This window comes from Boleophthalmus pectinirostris, unplaced genomic scaffold, assembly GCF_026225935.1.
Source record: "Boleophthalmus pectinirostris isolate CB_2022bp ecotype Guang Dong unplaced genomic scaffold, ASM2622593v1 HiC_scaffold_9, whole genome shotgun sequence".
Classification (NCBI taxonomy): Eukaryota; Metazoa; Chordata; class Actinopteri; order Gobiiformes; family Gobiidae; genus Boleophthalmus; species Boleophthalmus pectinirostris.
The window spans coordinates 29084650-29101483 of record NW_026571541.1 but is presented as its reverse complement, the minus strand read 5'-3'; the positions used below and the strand labels follow the sequence as shown (position 1 = coordinate 29101483).

Below are 16834 nucleotides of genomic sequence, written 5' to 3'. Positions count from 1 at the left end.
GTGAGAGGAGAGCCTTTTTGTGCTTTAATCAACTTAACATAAATAACTTTCCGTGTGTTTCTTAAAACATGTATACAGCAGACTGTTGGCTCAAATCTATATACACTCTTCTTCAGGTAGATGCATGCAGGATCTTCGTGATCTAAATGATCTGTGTAAAAGCGTAACTATTTGTTCATGAAAGCTTGGATCATGTCTATGGGCAGCGGGAACACGATGGTGGAGTTCTTCTCTGCAGCGATGGTGTTGAGCGTCTGCAGGTAGCGGAGCTGGAGAGCAGAGGGAGCTTCAGCAATCACCAGAGACGCCTCCTTCAGAGCCCGCGAAGCATTCATCTCCCCCTCGGCCGCGATGATCTGAAACACAGACACAAGTCACTCAAGTCATTCAGGTCATCAACCATTGCAGCTTTCTTATCAAACGTCAATTCAGGCATTTTCACTTAGGGTAAATGTGAATTATCATGTTTTTACTTTGCAACATTTATTTAATTATTAGGATAGCTCTTTATTTTTTCATATCTTAGTTTAAAATACCATAGTTTTGTGATTAGTGTTTAGTGTTGTCACAATGCCAACATTTCAAACTCGATTTCTGTACTAAGGCACAGACTCGATACTCAGTGGTGTATAATTTTGCGTTCACCTAGCAACCAGAGGACTTTATAATCCATGTGGATAAAGTTTGCATAATTTAGTTGTTGTTTTGGTCATCAGGTTTTAAACTTTCCACAGTGAATCAGCTTTACTGGTCCTGTAAGACATATTTTTAGTCCCAGAGTGTGTTTGGCTGTGATAAAGAAAACAAAAAAACAAACTGACTCGAGAGCTCGGGTCAGTCGTTGATGAAGTACTCAGTTTTGTAAAAGTACAGACACAAGGGCAAAAAGTTACTAAAAGTATCATATGAAAAAATCTACTGAAGTAAAAATATTAAAGTACTAGTTTAAAAATGTACTTAAAGAATAAAAAGTAAAAGTATTTTGCAGAGATTTTTTAGAACAATTAAAGGATGAAATGTAGTTCTTTTCATAAAGGATTTTGCTGATTTTAAGTGATTCAGTTGACTTCTTATTTTTTTCTACCCATTTTTGTGTATTGTGTTGAAATGTATTGAAAGTTAGGACAGAAACGCAAATTAAATTTTGTAAAAAAAAAAAATAAGCAGGTCTCTTTTTACTTGTCAGTCTAGATCTCAAATGTAGTGGAGTAAAAGTAAAAAGTATTCACTGTAAAATGTACTTAAGTAAAGTACAGTACTACAGTACTAACATTTGTAGTTAGTAAGTATTGTTCTTTTGTATTTTCTTACCACTGACTGATTGGTTTGCAGCAATCCCAGTTGGTCACCCGGATACACCAAAAGTAAAAATACATAAGTCCTGTTTTACCTTGGCCCTGGCCTCTCGACTGGCCTCTGCCTCAGCCGCCATGGCCCTCTGCAGCTGCAGAGGCAACTTCACGTCCTTTATCTCCACACGCTCCACCTTAATGCCCCACGGGTCTGTGGCCTCATCCAGGGATTCCTTTAACAACAAAAACACAACACTCAGGTCTTAATTTAAAGGTCTTATATTACACAAACTGTACTCTTGTGAGCTTTTAGCCATGTTGATGAGGAAACATTATAACATAGATCAAAAAATAGTTTAATATGGGCCCTTTATAGCACTGATGATTTGAAAAGTTTTTGAAGATTTGTAAGATTTAGCTATATTCAATAACAGTAGATCCATGCTATTTTCCTGGTGGTGTGTTTTCTTTGTCAGGTGCTGTCCTCCTCCTCACCTGCATACTGATTGATATCCCCTCTCTGTCTGACAGCAGCTCTGCCAAGTTCTTGGTGCCCAGGACGTTCCTCAAAGTGGTCTGTGCCAGGAGGCGGGTGGAGGAGTGAGCGTTGGACACGTTGGCCACAGATGAGATGGGACAGTGGATGCGGAAGTACACCACCCCGTCCACACAGACCGTCACGGAGTCCTTCGTCAAGATCTGTCCACAAAACCACGCGGGTAAGTACAGGAACATAAATGACCAGTGTTAAAACGAACGCCACACTGACCTCTTGTGGCGGAATGTCAAAGGAGACGGTTCTCAGATCGACTTTGACGAAGGTGTCCGTGCAGGGAAGGACAAAGAAAAGGCCTATTGCAAAACATACTTCATTTATTCAGGTGCTTACTTTTGCAAATAAGTAAAATTACAAAGACACCATGTTGATATCTTGTTTTTTCTGAAGAATACTGGTACAAATACTAGTATCAAAACCATGTTCCTAGCTGGTACGTTTTCTTAATTCATTTCTGTTTATCCAGCTTCTGAGAAAAGAGAACTCTCAATCTTATGGACATGTAACCCACTTATTTTCAGTCACATCAACCATTCTGAGAAGAATCTGGACCAGTTTGTACTCCAAAAATCTACAAATTTTAAAAATTGAATAGGATTTTGAATAGGATTTTTGCCTAATGTTTTTGCCTAAGTAGCCTCACACGACTTTATCAAAACTGTCAACACATTCAAACAGATAAGGCTTTGAAAATACATGCGTAAAATGGGGGACCCACCTGGCCCTTTAGGTTTTCTGTCCGTGATTCTTCCCAGCCTGAAGATAACTGCGCGCTCATACTCCTGCACTATCTGCAAATGCATAAAGACAACATGTATTTGACATAAACATCCATGTTTTTTAGTCTACATTATATGAGATTCAGAAGTCTGGCCTGCTCCATTTGAATATGTAGTTTTAAATTGTTAAACACAATAACAACGGCCCTAATTTCTCATCATTCTGAAACCCATGGACACTACAGTTCGCATTGATACCTGCTCAAATTACTATCTATTTTCGATAATAGTTGTAGTATTGACAAGTATCCAATTTTCCGATAATTTTGGCAACTCTATTTTTCAAATTCTAACTTGGATCCTTTCATTTTTCAAATCAGACTATATTTTTTTTTGTATTTGACACAAGCATCCATTGTGTTAAGCCAGTATGAGATACAGAATTCTGGCCTGCTCTATTTCTGACTTTCATCTTTTTATCCACCAAGAATCAAGTTGTTGCCGCACTACCGGTCAAAACTTTTAGAACACCATACTTTTTCCATTTTTTTTACTGTTTACTGTTGAACCAAAACGTATTCTAAACATTTGATTCATAAAAGTGTCCACCTTTGGCAGATATAACAGCTGAACACACTCGTGGCTCTTTTTACAGCAGAAATCAAATATTCTTCAGAAAGTTCTTCCCGAGTCTGTTGCAGAAGTTCTCATAAATGTGTGGCACTTGTAGGTTGTTTGACTTTCACTCTTCCATTTCATCCCAAACCAGCTCGATGGGGTTTAAGTCTGGAGACTGTGCTGGACACTCCATGTTTTTAAACTTACCATCTTGTTCTTTTTTTCTGAGGTAGTTTTGGCAGAGCTTGGACTTTTTTGTTATCTTTTAACTTTTTTTTACCCTCTGGCTGTTCAGGACTTACTTTTGTACCATTTCAAGCTCTTCATTGGACTTGCATGACTTGGATTGCAATAAATAACTGGAAAAATTAGGGTGTTCTTAAACTTTTGACCGGTAGTGTATATAATATATAACCAGAAGCCATGGTTGACAGGGGAAGTACACAAGCTGCTGAGGGCCAGAGACAAAGCCTTCAGAGTTGGGGATGAACCTGGCCTGAGAATAGTGAGAGCTGGGGTATAAGGAAAACAAAAAAGGAGTACACAAACAAGAAAACCTCCCACTTTAAAGACAGCAGAGATGCAAAGAGCTTACAGCGGGACTTACAGGCCATCATGGACTACAAGCCCGCCCACAGAGCTGTGAGAGCAACACCTCTCTGCTCAATGACCTGAACAGCTTCTTTGCATGCTTTGAAGCACAAAACAACACCCAAGCACAGAAAACCACAACCCCTTTCCATGACTCCAGGACTCTGTGCCTGTCTCTCTCACCACCATCAACTTACGCAAAGCAGCAGGTCCAGATAACATCCCAGGCCGTGTGCTGAAGGATTGTGCAGAGGAGCTAAAGAATGTCTTTACAAACATCTTTAACACCTTTTGGAGCAAGCCATTGTCCCATCTTGCTTCAAAACCACCACCGTCATACCTGTGCCAAAGAAACCATCCCCATTCTGCTTCAATGACTACCTCCCTGTGGCACTGGCACCCATCATCATGAAGAGCTTTAAATGGCTAGTCATAACCCGTCCCACACCACCCCCACCCTGAACCCTTTCCAGTTCACATACCGGGCCAAACGTACCATAGAGAATGCGATCTGCTCTAGCCCTCACCCATCTGGACACTAAAGACTCATATGTGAGAATGCTGTTCATAGACTTCAGTTCAGCATTCAGCACCATAATACCACAACAACTCATCGGCAAACTTGACAAGCTGGGTCTCAGCACCTCCCTCTGCAAATGGCTGCTAGACTTCCTCAGCCGGAGACCACAAGCAGAACGTGTTGACAACAATACCTTCAGCACCATCACTCTGTGTATGGAGGCTCCCCAAGGTTGTGTGCTGAGCCGTCTGTTCTTCACCCTGCTGACACATGACTGCACAACAACCTGCAGCACCAACCACCTTGTGAACTTCTCTGGCGACAAAACTCAGGTGGGACTCACTACAAGAAAGAGGTAGTCTGACCATGTGGTGCAGAGACAACAACCTCCAGATGAACGTCAGCAAGACTAAGGAGATTGTTGTCGACTTCCAGAGAGGCACACCCAACACCCGCTCCTGACTATCAACGGTGCTGCTGTGGAGAGAGTGAGCAGCACTAGACTCCTGGGGGTGCACATCACTGAGGATCTCTCCTGAACCAACACTGCATCACTGTTGACGAAAGCCCAACAATGCCTCTACTTCCTGCGAAAAACTCAAGTGGGCAAGAGCTTCACCACCATCATGACCACATTCCACAGAGGAACCATTGAGAGCATTATTTCAGCTTCATCACTATTTGAGGCGGAAGCTACACAGACCACAACAGGAGAGCCCTGCAGCGCAGAGTGAACACAGCCAGGAAAACTCACTAACAGATTCATCCACCAAGCTGTTAGGAAGCTGATCTCTCCCCTCTCTAACCACCAGGAAGCTAGGAACCTGAGTCTCCATTAAGAAGAACTTTAGACTTTTCCTTTTATTTTATTATTTAATTTAGAAGATTGAGAGTGAGAACATAATTTACATTTTTCATATGTTCATATGGAAATTTGACAATAAACTTTTTGAATTGAAATGAATATTGCAGGTGTACCTTTATACAAAAAAAGAGAGTCAGTGGGAAGGTGAGGGCCACGATCAGGAGGGAGACGGCGACCAGCACCCAGCCACAACAGCCCAGGCCCCCCGATCTCTTATCTGCAAAATGAGACCAATTTAATCAGTTTAAGACATTTTCAAACTCACACACCATTATGGGACCCAATCATGACCTATTAATGACAACCAGGGTCATTTCTGGAAAGGGAAACGGAGCCTTGCATATGTAAAATAATTCAAATTGCAGGAATATTTTTGCTAGGGAAAAACATAAGGATTCAAATGAACAGTCAGATTACATTATCATCATGGCTTTACAGAGTGTGATATGCAAAACCAAAATTTCAGAAGGTAAAATGTTGTATAATACACAGGCTTGAGATTGTTTTATAATACATAATTGCATGTGGTTTTAGATGTACACTACCTCTCATTTGTGGCCAAAGCTCCTGGTCCAAGCCTGATCTCGTCAGATCTTAGAAGCTAATCAGGGCCAGGCCTGTTCTGTGTCCTTAGGCAAACCCTTCACTCACAGCACTTAGTATGAAAGTGCTGCGAGTGAATGAATAATGTGCAAAATTGTAAAGAGATTTTGAGCTTTAAAAAGAAAAATCTGTATAAGATTAATGGATTATTATTTATTTTATTGCTATTGGGCCCGGTCAAGCAGAAGTAAACAGCAAGGCCAAAAATTCAAGTTAATGCATCTGATATAAAAATGTATTCAACAGATAGCATATGTACTCTAGTTTATGAAACTGTTTACCTTTTTTCTGTACCATTTTTGGTTCTAAAGTTATATATGTTTTAAACAGACCATGTTACATATACAATTTTTAGGCCTTGAACAAAAACCTCAAAGACCTGCAAATCCTCTTCAGGTTAACTTTCAAGCTTCATCTTTGACTAATCTACATGTCTAGGTAGTATACTTATATACTTATGAAAATTAAAACTATTAGGTGTTAGTATCTGGTAAAACCTGTGTTTTACAAGTTTTAAAAAATGGTAATTTTCCCTCCGTTACTTTTCCCTCCGTTACCATGACCTTTCTTAATAAAAAATCTCATTACTCAAAAAGTAAGAGGTTTTTCAACCTAATCTTGTACCATATGGTAGAAAACTATATGAAGCAAATATTCAAACCAGTTTGTTAAGGATATGTAAGTGAGAACCGCTAGTTATCACTGTTTGTATTTATTGCCCAAAAAGTGCTGCATATTTCATTCCCTCTGTTACCGACATGAGTTTTTTTATTTTTTGTCAACAACTTGAAAGAATATCACAGGTTTAACTTTACCCTGTTGGAGTGTTAACTCTTTCCTACATTCTGATACTTTACTTATTTCAATAGTCCCTCTAGTTTCTGAATAAGAGCTATTTGAATGTAAAAAATCTGCCCGTTTCCCTCCGTTACCACTTGACCGAACCCTATTGTAAGTTCTCGACACACCTTCTCATTCAATGTTGTTTGTTTTTAACACTTTCTACATTTTATATACATACAGAAGATATCAAATATATGAAATTAGATAGATAAAGGGAAAAAAATGTATTAACTACTAAATATTTTTTCTACAAAGCAAAGGGTGACTACTTTGAGGATTTGAATATAAAAGATATAAAGTTTCATATATCTTACTTCATATATTTGATGTCTTTGGTGTGTATCTAAAATGTAGAAAGTAGAATAAATAAATAAATAACATATCAGATTCCACAGCCATGTTTGAATCTGGCTTGAGGCGTAATGGAGGGCGTGGGGACGAGACTCATATCCCTCTCAGTAAAATAGATTAGAGAATAGAGAGATATCATTGTGAAATTATTTGTGAACTCTGAGTGATTTCAGCTACAGTTAAGTGCTTACAAACATGTTTATCTATAGTGCTTTGTTGTATGCTGTCACTGTGTCTGTATCCAAGAGCTCAGAGATTCTCCAAAGACCTCTGACTCGGGGCTTGTTTTCCTACCGTAGCTACGACATTTTCAGCTGACATTATTTGAATAAAGTCCACAATACTCTTCCAACCGGACTCTCCACATCACAAAGCCCATGTAAACAGCCCGTGTGTGCACATGATCCTATGACAGACTTGTAACCTGAGGCGTGCCATTGTGATGCTTCATTAGTTATGTCAGTCGTATGTAAATGCACACCACCACCACGTCTCTGCTCCTGTGTAAAAACATACTCCAGTCTACTATACATGAGAGTGAACTTTTAACTCTTAAACTCCCATGTTATACGAAATTGACTCTTTTGCATGTTGGTTATAATGCAGATTTTTCATTTAAACATGTCTAAAGGTCCTATATTACGCAAAATAGACTCTTGTGAGCTTTAAATCGTGTTGTAATGTTGTTTCCTCCACAAAAACAAACCTGGAGTTGTGTTTTGTTTCATTCACACATGTTTGAGTAACACTTTATTATTAGTCTGTTCACATCTCAAAGCTCAAAATGCTCTGTTCCATCTTGAAGTGTCATGAAGTTTAAGTCAATTTCAAGTTAACAGCTCCTTTTACCTTTTGTTCAGTAGAGATTGGCAATTCCAAATAATTCTTGTGAAGGTGTATGGAGTTTAAAAACACAGTGGAGCACATGACATGTTTTTTTGTTTAAGAGAAGCCTAAATATGCATTTATGAATGAAGCAAACACACCTCCAGATCTGTTTGTGATGAGGAAACAAATTACTCCGCTCTAATCGATTTATTTCTACCTTTTTTTTTTTACTAAGCAGAATATTATGAACAAATGGTGAGCTACGTTATTTATGTCACTTTGTAATAGTTTTGCAGCTAGCTCTTTTAGCCTCACTTGACTCAATTAAACTACTACTTTTATATTTTATGATGAAAAATGTGAAAGAATGAGAAGTTCACACATTAATTACTTGAGACGGGTGCGTTGGAGAAAAGGGAGCAGCCCACAAACATGTAGAAAAATCTCGCACATCGTCTTACTTGCAAATTGTGAGATTTATTAGGACAAATCTTTAGGTTAGATTAGGTTTAGGTTTGATGAAAACTGTGGAATACTTATGGTAAGGTAGATTCAAAAGCATTAATAAGTACTCGGTATGAACACTTTTAGATTTCCCCCTATTTGAATGTCAAGTATTACAAAATTAAAGGTGCTTTAAGTAACTTTTCTGGTAGAGGGTCCATCGTAAGCTTGTTTGTATGGATTTTTAAGTCATTGCGCTGCCGGAAGTGTTTCACATTACGACATGAAACAGCTCCACCTTACATTTATTCAATTACAGGTGGTTTTATAGCTCAAAGATACCTCAAAAAACAGGCATTCTCGCCACAGATCTGACCTGTAACTTGGTCTGGTTTGGTCTTTATGAAGATGGAAAGGTTTTCATACTGCACCTTTGAATGTCATCTGATTTATAATTGTAATTTGAAGGACACAAATTAAACAAAACATAACATTTGTAAAAGTAAAGTAAATGTAACTGAGTACTACCCAGTTTGTGTTTTATAGTATAATAACATTTAAGATGTTTAGGGTTGAATAATTATAACTAAAATTAGGGATGTAAGAATAACTGAAATATCGTGATACTGTATCATCAAAAGTCTCACAATATATCTAATTACAAGTTCCTTTGCTTAAATGCATGTTTTTACAGCAGCAACATCTTGTAAACATCAGAAACTACATATCCCATGATTCATTGCAGTGCAAACAACATGAAGGGATCTGTTTTTTACTTGAATTCTTGGGATTATGACAGAAATAATTCACACCAAAATGTTGTCAAGGTATTTTAAAAACAGAATTATATCAGTCTCTCTGAAATATCGCAATAAATATCGTACCGTATATCGTGATAATATCGTACCGAGAGATTTGGATATTGTTACATCCCTAATTATTTATAGAAACAAACTAAAACTAAGGCTATTTTAGGTCAGTTTCTCTGTTTCGTTTAGCGTGACAGAGCTATATTTAAGTCATATTTTAGCTTAACAATCTACCATTTTGTTACACTCGAATAATTTGTGTGTAATTCGACTAACCTTCTTCATCATTTTCCATAGGGCTGATCTGGAGTTTTCCCTGCGTCACCATCTCGGCGGTGCTCGATGTGGTGGAGATCATGGAGTCCGTGGCTTTGGGCAGTGTAACAGAGCCCATACTCCTCTTCCTCCTCTTCCTCCTCTCCCCTTCCGCTCTCTCCGCTTTCTGCTCTGTCTCTTCAGGGTGTGTCCGGCCTCGCCAACACTACCACATGACCAGTGCCATGACAATGATATTCAGCCTACCACCCACTCACTGCTAAGGTAACTACAACACAAACAAGAAGCATACAGGGAAATACCCAAAGTCACCAAGGGATGTTATCAGTAAAACTACAATTTCAAACTCTATTTCGTTACTAAGGAATAGACTGGACACTCAAAACCCATTCCAATACAACCATGAGAACTAAAAACACTCTTTCTTTAGACAATAGAACATAATTTTCAACATTAAATCATAATACTTTCTTTTATATTACCATGTTGCCTTGGAGTATGCAAAAATATCCAAATATCAATATATCATATCGTTTAATGTGATAATACAGTATCGATATCGTTGGTTGCTGAATCGATATATCACCATGAGTATTTTTTTGGGACATTTTACTACATTATTTTGTTACAGTGCTACAGTTTTGTTGCTTGTTTAGAGGAAGAAAACTGGTTTATGTTTGCAGTTTTAATGATTAAAATGTTTGTGTTTCATATTAACTTTGCACAAAAAGTGGTTTAACAAAGATTTTTAGTATCACAGCCATGATTTAGACTTAATTTTTTATTAAACCATATTGAATCATTTTGAAATATATCGTACTGAATCGTATCGAATCAAAAGCTCACTGTATCGAGATATGTATCGTAACGTGGCCTATGTATCGTATCTCAATACTTCTTAATGATACTCAGCCCTAATGTCTTCCTATGAACTCTTGTATAAAGCTGAGATTTTATTATTTATTTTTCTATTTTATTTTGATGATGTCTTATTTGACACTAGTCTCTTGCTATCTTTTGCTACTTATTTAGATTTATTTTTATATTTATATTATTTACGTTCTTTATATTATTTATTAATATATACACTTATATTTCTTACTAAGTTATATTTTTGTATTTATATTTTTTTACTTTTTTATATATTTTTTATAGTTTTATAATTTGTATTTATTTATTTTTATTATTATTATTTTATTATTTTTATATTTTATATTTATTTATTTTTTGTTTGTTTTTAATATTTTTTTTATAGTTTTATCATTCTTATTTATTTATTTTTATTATTATTATTTATATTTATATTCTTTTATATTTTTATATTAATATTTTTTACTTTTTCTTATGTCATTTCCCTTGTGGATCAATAAAGTTCGTCTAAGTCTAATGTGGTCTTATATTTGTTCTGATACAGCTCAAAATCATTCTAAACCTATTCAGAAAGGTTCATTTTTATCCTGTGAATGTGACTTTTTTAGTATCGATACCTCCTCAAATGAGTATCTAGTTCTAGTATCTGATTTTAGTTTTTATTCTTGTTTTGAAAGCTTAGTTGGTCAAAGGCTTTCACGCCTGTGGAGTGTAGCTCATGAATAAATAATAAGGAAGTGTTCAGGCGGGGAAACTTAAGCCTGGGTTCAGTTGAAGGGTATTGGGGTAGGTTTCTTTTAAAGTGCCTCTGACAGTTTAGACTATTCATTGCACTAAAACACAGTTAAGATCATAATATTTAAGATTTTTGCAAAAACATTCATACGTTTTCCCAATTTGGTCATTTTTTAGGTTTAAAATTTTACTCCCTGGTTGGAAATCGTGATATCAACTAGGTCAAGAGTTTTTTCGTCTTCATTGCCCTTAGTTGTAATATTAATCTTTTCCATTTTAAGAAATCTTATAGGACATTATATACAGTCTTTTTATCCAGAGCTAAAAAACATTTGGTCCCACTGTGTGATGTCATAAGTGTCACGTTGAGAGCAGAAAAAGGACCAAAATGCAGGGCTGCACTTGCAAAGATGTTTGATAAAAATGTGATACTGACAATGACAAAAGAACCAAACAAAGGGCAGAGGAGAACACGACACTGGCCAGACACATTAGAGCGGAGCAAACAATCAATACAGGAACAGGAAGTAAAACTCAAAACACACACAGCTAGAGAAATTACAAAATAAAACTGGGTCAAGGACAGTAAAATAACTCACCATGACAAATAAAACACTATGATATTAAGGTGGTAATCAAATAACATAGAAACCTTCAGAGGAGACTTTCTGGTCATATCAGTTGTAGACGGCTTGTTGGAACTCTGGCAAAAGCTCTGCGTCTGCTTACGTAAAAGCTGGCGGAGACTACTGATGACCTATGTGATTTTTGAAGGGGTGTCTCAATTCGTAACCAGGCTGGCGCCACCTGGTGCCTCTGCTCAATTTCATTTATCTCCAGTAACTAGGTCAGGAATCAAAATACAATAAACAGTTGGCAAAAACCCCAGAAGTGCGAGTTCGGGCACTAGTCAATCAGCGAAGATCCATACATTCAGTGTGTTGTCAACGATTCTCAAGATCGAGGATTTAAAGCCGGAATAAAGAGAATGTTTGGTGAATTTTATCAAGCGGAAAGACGTTATTGCCCTTCTTCCTATAGGATTTGGGAAAAGCTTAATATACCAGTTAGTCCCGTTAGCAGCACATTACATATGTCACGACCAAATAGCAACGATTAGTTAAATGATAAAAAGTACCTGCCTACTGTCGAGCAAACAAATTCTAACACTGCGAGGTCAGACGGTTTCTACGAAGTGAAACCAGCTGATGAATCAGACTAGGGCTATATACCTCTCCAAATGAAGATTTTTCAGAGGCACACTCCAAACAGAGGGGTATGACCTATATATATATATATATATACCTACACCCATATATATCCATATATATACATATATATATACATATATACATATATATATATATACTATACATATATACATATACACATATATATATATATATATATATATATTATATATATATATATAATATATATATATATATATATATATATTATATATATTATATATATATAATGTACTCCTCACCTTCCACCTTCCACGGTGATTGGTCTCTCTCATACTCATCCAGTTCGGGTCCTCTACCAGAGGAGCTTGAGAGTTCTGCGTAGTATCTTTACTGTATTGCGCTTTTCTACACTGAGATGTCTGTTGTTTTTCCCAGTATCTGATGTAGCCACTCTTCCAGGCCTTCTTCAGCTCCTCCTTGAGCCCCTGGGATTTCTCTAGTTTCCATCTTCTCTAGTTTCCGTGTTGCCATCGCTTGGTATTGCGATGTCCACCACCGCGGCTCTGCTCTGTTGCTTATCTACCACCACTCTGTCTGGTTGGTTCATCGTCATCTTGTCCATCTGTATCTGTAGGTCCCTGAGGATCTTGACTCGGTCATTCTCCACAACCTATACAACCTATACACATTTTCCAATTAGCTGCAGGAAACCATAAAAATGTGCCAATAGCCCACGCAAGAGAGACCACCACAGTTGTAGACGGCATGTTGGATTTCTGGCAAAAGCTCGTCGCATCTGCTTACGTAAAAGCTGGCGGAGACTATTGATGAGGTATGTGATTTTTGAAGGGGTGTCTCAATTCGTGAGCCTGATTCATCAGCTGGTTTCACTTCGTAGAAACCATCTGACCTCGCAGCATTAGAATTTGTTCGCTCGACCGTAGTACTTTTTTCAATTTAACCAATTGCTGCTATTTGGTCATGACTTATGTAAGGCGCTGCTAACAGGGCAAACTGGTATATTAAGCTTTTCCCAAATCCTGTAGGAAGAAGGACAATAACCTCTTTCCCCTTGATAAAATTCACCAAACATTCTCTTTATTCTGGCTTTAAATCCTCGATCTCGGGAATCGTTGCCAACACAGAATGTCTGTCTTCGTCTACATCCATCTTGACCGCTTTGTTTACTGTTGTGCTGTTCCACAAAAGGGACTCAGACAGGCGCTTGAGTTGGACGTCATGGCTTCACAGCTCTTCCCTGATTGGTCGGTGTGCGGTCTAAAACTTCCAGGGTTCTTGCAAACCGTCTAGTGTATTCTGAGTCCTGACCTAGTCACTGGAAAGAAATTAAATTGAGTGGAGGCACTATTTGGCGCTAACCTGGTTAACATTAAACAGCTCTACCTTACATTTATTCTGTTACAGGTGGTTTTATAGCCCAAAAATGCCTAGAAAAACAGGCATTCTGACCGTGATCTACAGATCCACAGATGACACCCACCTTGGTCTGGTTTGGTCTCCATGAAGATAGAAAGGTTTAACATCTCCATGAAGAAAAGCTTTAGACGAACCCTCCACCAGAAAAGTTACACAATGCGCCACCTCTTGGGACTTTTTTATGGAGAGGTCTACAGCCAATCCTCTGTCAGTAAACACATACAGGTGAGTTCAGATTATGGAGAGTAAGAATTTTTAATATTTTTGTGTTAAACGGCAATAATGAATAAAAAATAAATAAATACATGTTTTCATTCGGATAAATCAGGATCGATCAATATGAAGAAATGTGTACATCTGTTTTATGTATTTATTTACATTAATAAACAAAAACATCTTAAACATCTTATATTTAGTTAAAAGTCCTACATTACGCAAAATTTACTCTTGTGAGCTGGTACCTGCTGTTACTTCATCATAAACAGAACCGGAGTTGTGTTTTATTTCATTCACACATGTTTGACTAGTCCTTCATTATTAGTCTGTCTACATCTTCAAAGCTCAAAATGCTCTGTTCCAACTTGTGATGTCATGAAGCTGTAGTTTCCAAGTTAAAAGCACCGTTTTACTTTTATTCAGTAGAAATTGGTAATTCCAGGGCTGAAATGTTCCAAATGCAGTGTTGGGGAGTAACAGATTACATGTTACGTAATCAGAGTACAAATTATGAGTAACTGTATTCAATTACAGTTACTGTTTCACTGAGTGGTAATTAGATTACAGTTACTTTGTTTAAATAAATGGATTACACGGCGGTATTTTCCTGTTTTTCACATTTTGGTCTTTTTTTTTTTTTTTTTTTTTTTTTTTGCGGTAATTCCACTCATTGCTGGAAACTAAACTAGAGCTAAACCAGGACTAAATCAGGACTAAACCAGGTCTAAACTGGAGCTAAACCAGGCCTAAGCCAGGACTAAACCAGGTCTAAACTAGATTTAAACCAGGACTAAACCAGGACTAAAACCAGTTCTAAACTAGATCTAAATCAGGTCTAAACTAGGTCTAAACAAGATCTATGCGAGGACTAAACCAGGACTAAACCATGACTAAAACCAGGTCTAAACTAGATCTAAACCAGGTCTAAACCAGGACTAAACCAGGACTAAACCAGGTCTAAACTTGAGCTAAACTAGATCTAAACCAGGACTAAATCGTGCTGCGTGGACGTGTCTCCTCCTCTTCTATCAATAATATTTTTAATTTGGTTAAGTAAAGTCTGGGCTTTTCATTTTCTTTTATCAGACAAAACATCTTATCTTACAATATCCTCGTCTTTGTTTCTCTACAACAAATCAAGTAATCCAAAGTATTCAGATTACTTTACTCACTTTAAAGGTTGTATGGAGGATTTTTTTTTTTGTTTTTTTGTTTCAATTGTCAATGATAGCATTATAGAGGTGCAGTAGCCTTGTAATTATGATGACCAAAAAAAAGAGAATAAAAAATTCATCAACTCTGGACGTGGTGGGGCTAAACATTTGCCAATAGATAACGACACTGCCTCGTTATCTGTGAGCTGACAGGCTGTCAATCAATCTCCCTACGTTTCTAGCGTAACTGACTGCCTGCGCACCGCCGGTACGTGGTTTACGTACGCCTGTCACGCAGTCCACAGACGCAAGACGCACAGACGCTGTTTACTCCACCAACGCAACAGTTCTTAGCGGCTTTTTTTTGACCTATATCTTCCTCGCAGTTAGCACAAAGTTTGTTGCAATGGCAGACAAGAATCCAGGAGCAGTTAGCCGCAAAAGAAAGTCCGTTTTTGAGGTCGCTGAAAGAAGAAGACAAGGGGAAAAGCAGCGAAGCCAAACTAAGGTGATTCTTGTAGATTCATTCCAGCGATGGCGCGACTGAAGCAGACGCAGGGTCTAAAGACTGACGCATTGGTCACAAATTACTCCTGGACAGGAAACTTCTGCTTATTATGAAAACTACTTTATTTCCAAGAGCTAGTCAATGTTTTTCAACCGAAAGCGATATCCTATGTCTGAAAACGTAATTTTCAAGGCAAAGAAAGAGTCCGCTTGCTGCTGCGTGTTGTAGCTAGTTCATTCGCACTGAATCTCCGCGCAACCTTCTCTGCTCCCCTTTCCTGCTCCTCTCCCAGCTGCCCGTTCCGCTCTTCCCCCTTCTCCTCACTTCTACGGGCACGGAATCTCCGCGCACCGCTCCCCTCTCCTCTCTCCTCTCTCTCTCCTCTCTCCCTGCTCCGCTCTTCTCCCTGCTCCTCACTTCTCGTCCGCGAACGAAATGTCCGCACACCCGCTCCCCCGCTCCTCACTTCTCCGCCTTGCCTAACAACACTGTAGTTAGTTGTTTACAAGTCATGTGCAGCTCACCGCTTGTAAACAAACCTGTTCTGGCGTATGAGGAGGCGGGAGAAGGTGTTTCTACGTAGGAGCTGTAGGGGGGGGGGTGGTTTCACGCATGCGCAACATTTGAAAAGGACAAACAGTCGCTGGATTTCTCGTTCCTTGGAATCCTCTATACAACCTTTAAGTAATTTAATGGATTCCGTTACAAACTACATTTTGGGGTATGTAATCTGTAATCTGTAGGGGAATACATTTTAAAAGTCACCTAAGCACAGCCATAAAGTAGTAACACAAGCACAGTCACATTACTTCCCTAATCTCCAATTTGTTCCTACTTTTTCTTTTAACCATTCAGACTCCATGTTAATAAATTTATGTTGATATCACAAACATTCAAATATTTAATCATTCATTTGTTCAATATAAATCTTTCCATCTAAACCACACTGATCATGTTGATTGTACTATTATCACTCGGCCTGTTATACATGTTTTGGCCACTTGATGGTGCAGTGGAGCAAATGAAGCGCCTTGAAGCATCGGCTCAAGAGTCAAGCAAATTTTACCTTTTGTTAGGTAGAAATAGGTCATTCCAGGGCTAAAATAATCCAAATTATTCTAATGAAGGAATATTGCGTATAAAAACAGTGGAACACATGACATCTCAAGGTGGAACAAAGTGTTTTCAGTTTGAAAGAAAAAGAAGAAGCCTAAAAATATGTGAAATATGTGTGAATGAAACAAAACACAACTCCAGGTAGGCTTGTATTGAGAAACCAACATTATAACAACATAGTGTAGATCAGAAAATAGTGTAATATAAAGGAACTATGTCAAAAAAAAAATCATCAAATATTGCAGAAATATAATGGTCCTGTTCTATATATAAATATCTAACAGTTATTT

At 37.8% G+C, this 16834-nt stretch overlaps 1 protein-coding gene across 1 annotated transcript; it reads right to left on the bottom strand.

Annotated features, from left to right (window-relative positions):
- Positions 1 to 72: 72 nt before the first annotated feature.
- Positions 73 to 9410, bottom strand: LOC110175092 (stomatin-like). Its single transcript, XM_020941208.2, has 7 exons — positions 9316 to 9410; positions 5275 to 5378; positions 2567 to 2639; positions 2062 to 2144; positions 1788 to 1991; positions 1391 to 1525; positions 73 to 356 (listed from the first exon to the last, which is right to left on the bottom strand). The coding sequence occupies exons 1-7, from the start codon at positions 9395 to 9397 to the stop codon at positions 168 to 170; spliced, it is 870 nt and encodes a 289-aa protein (XP_020796867.1). The 5' UTR covers positions 9398 to 9410; the 3' UTR covers positions 73 to 167.
- Between the last annotated feature and the right edge of the window lie 7424 nt (positions 9411 to 16834).

Coding starts and splice junctions, on each gene's coding strand:
- LOC110175092 (XM_020941208.2), bottom strand. CDS start 9,397: ATGATCTCCACCACATCGAGCACCGCCGAGATGGTGACGCAGGGAAAA. Junction 5,379..9,315: donor TATGGAAAATGATGAAGAAG/GTTAGTCGAATT, acceptor CTCATTTTGCAG/ATAAGAGATCGGGGGGCCTG. Junction 1,992..2,061: donor TTGACATTCCGCCACAAGAG/GTCAGTGTGGCG, acceptor TTTTGTGGACAG/ATCTTGACGAAGGACTCCGT.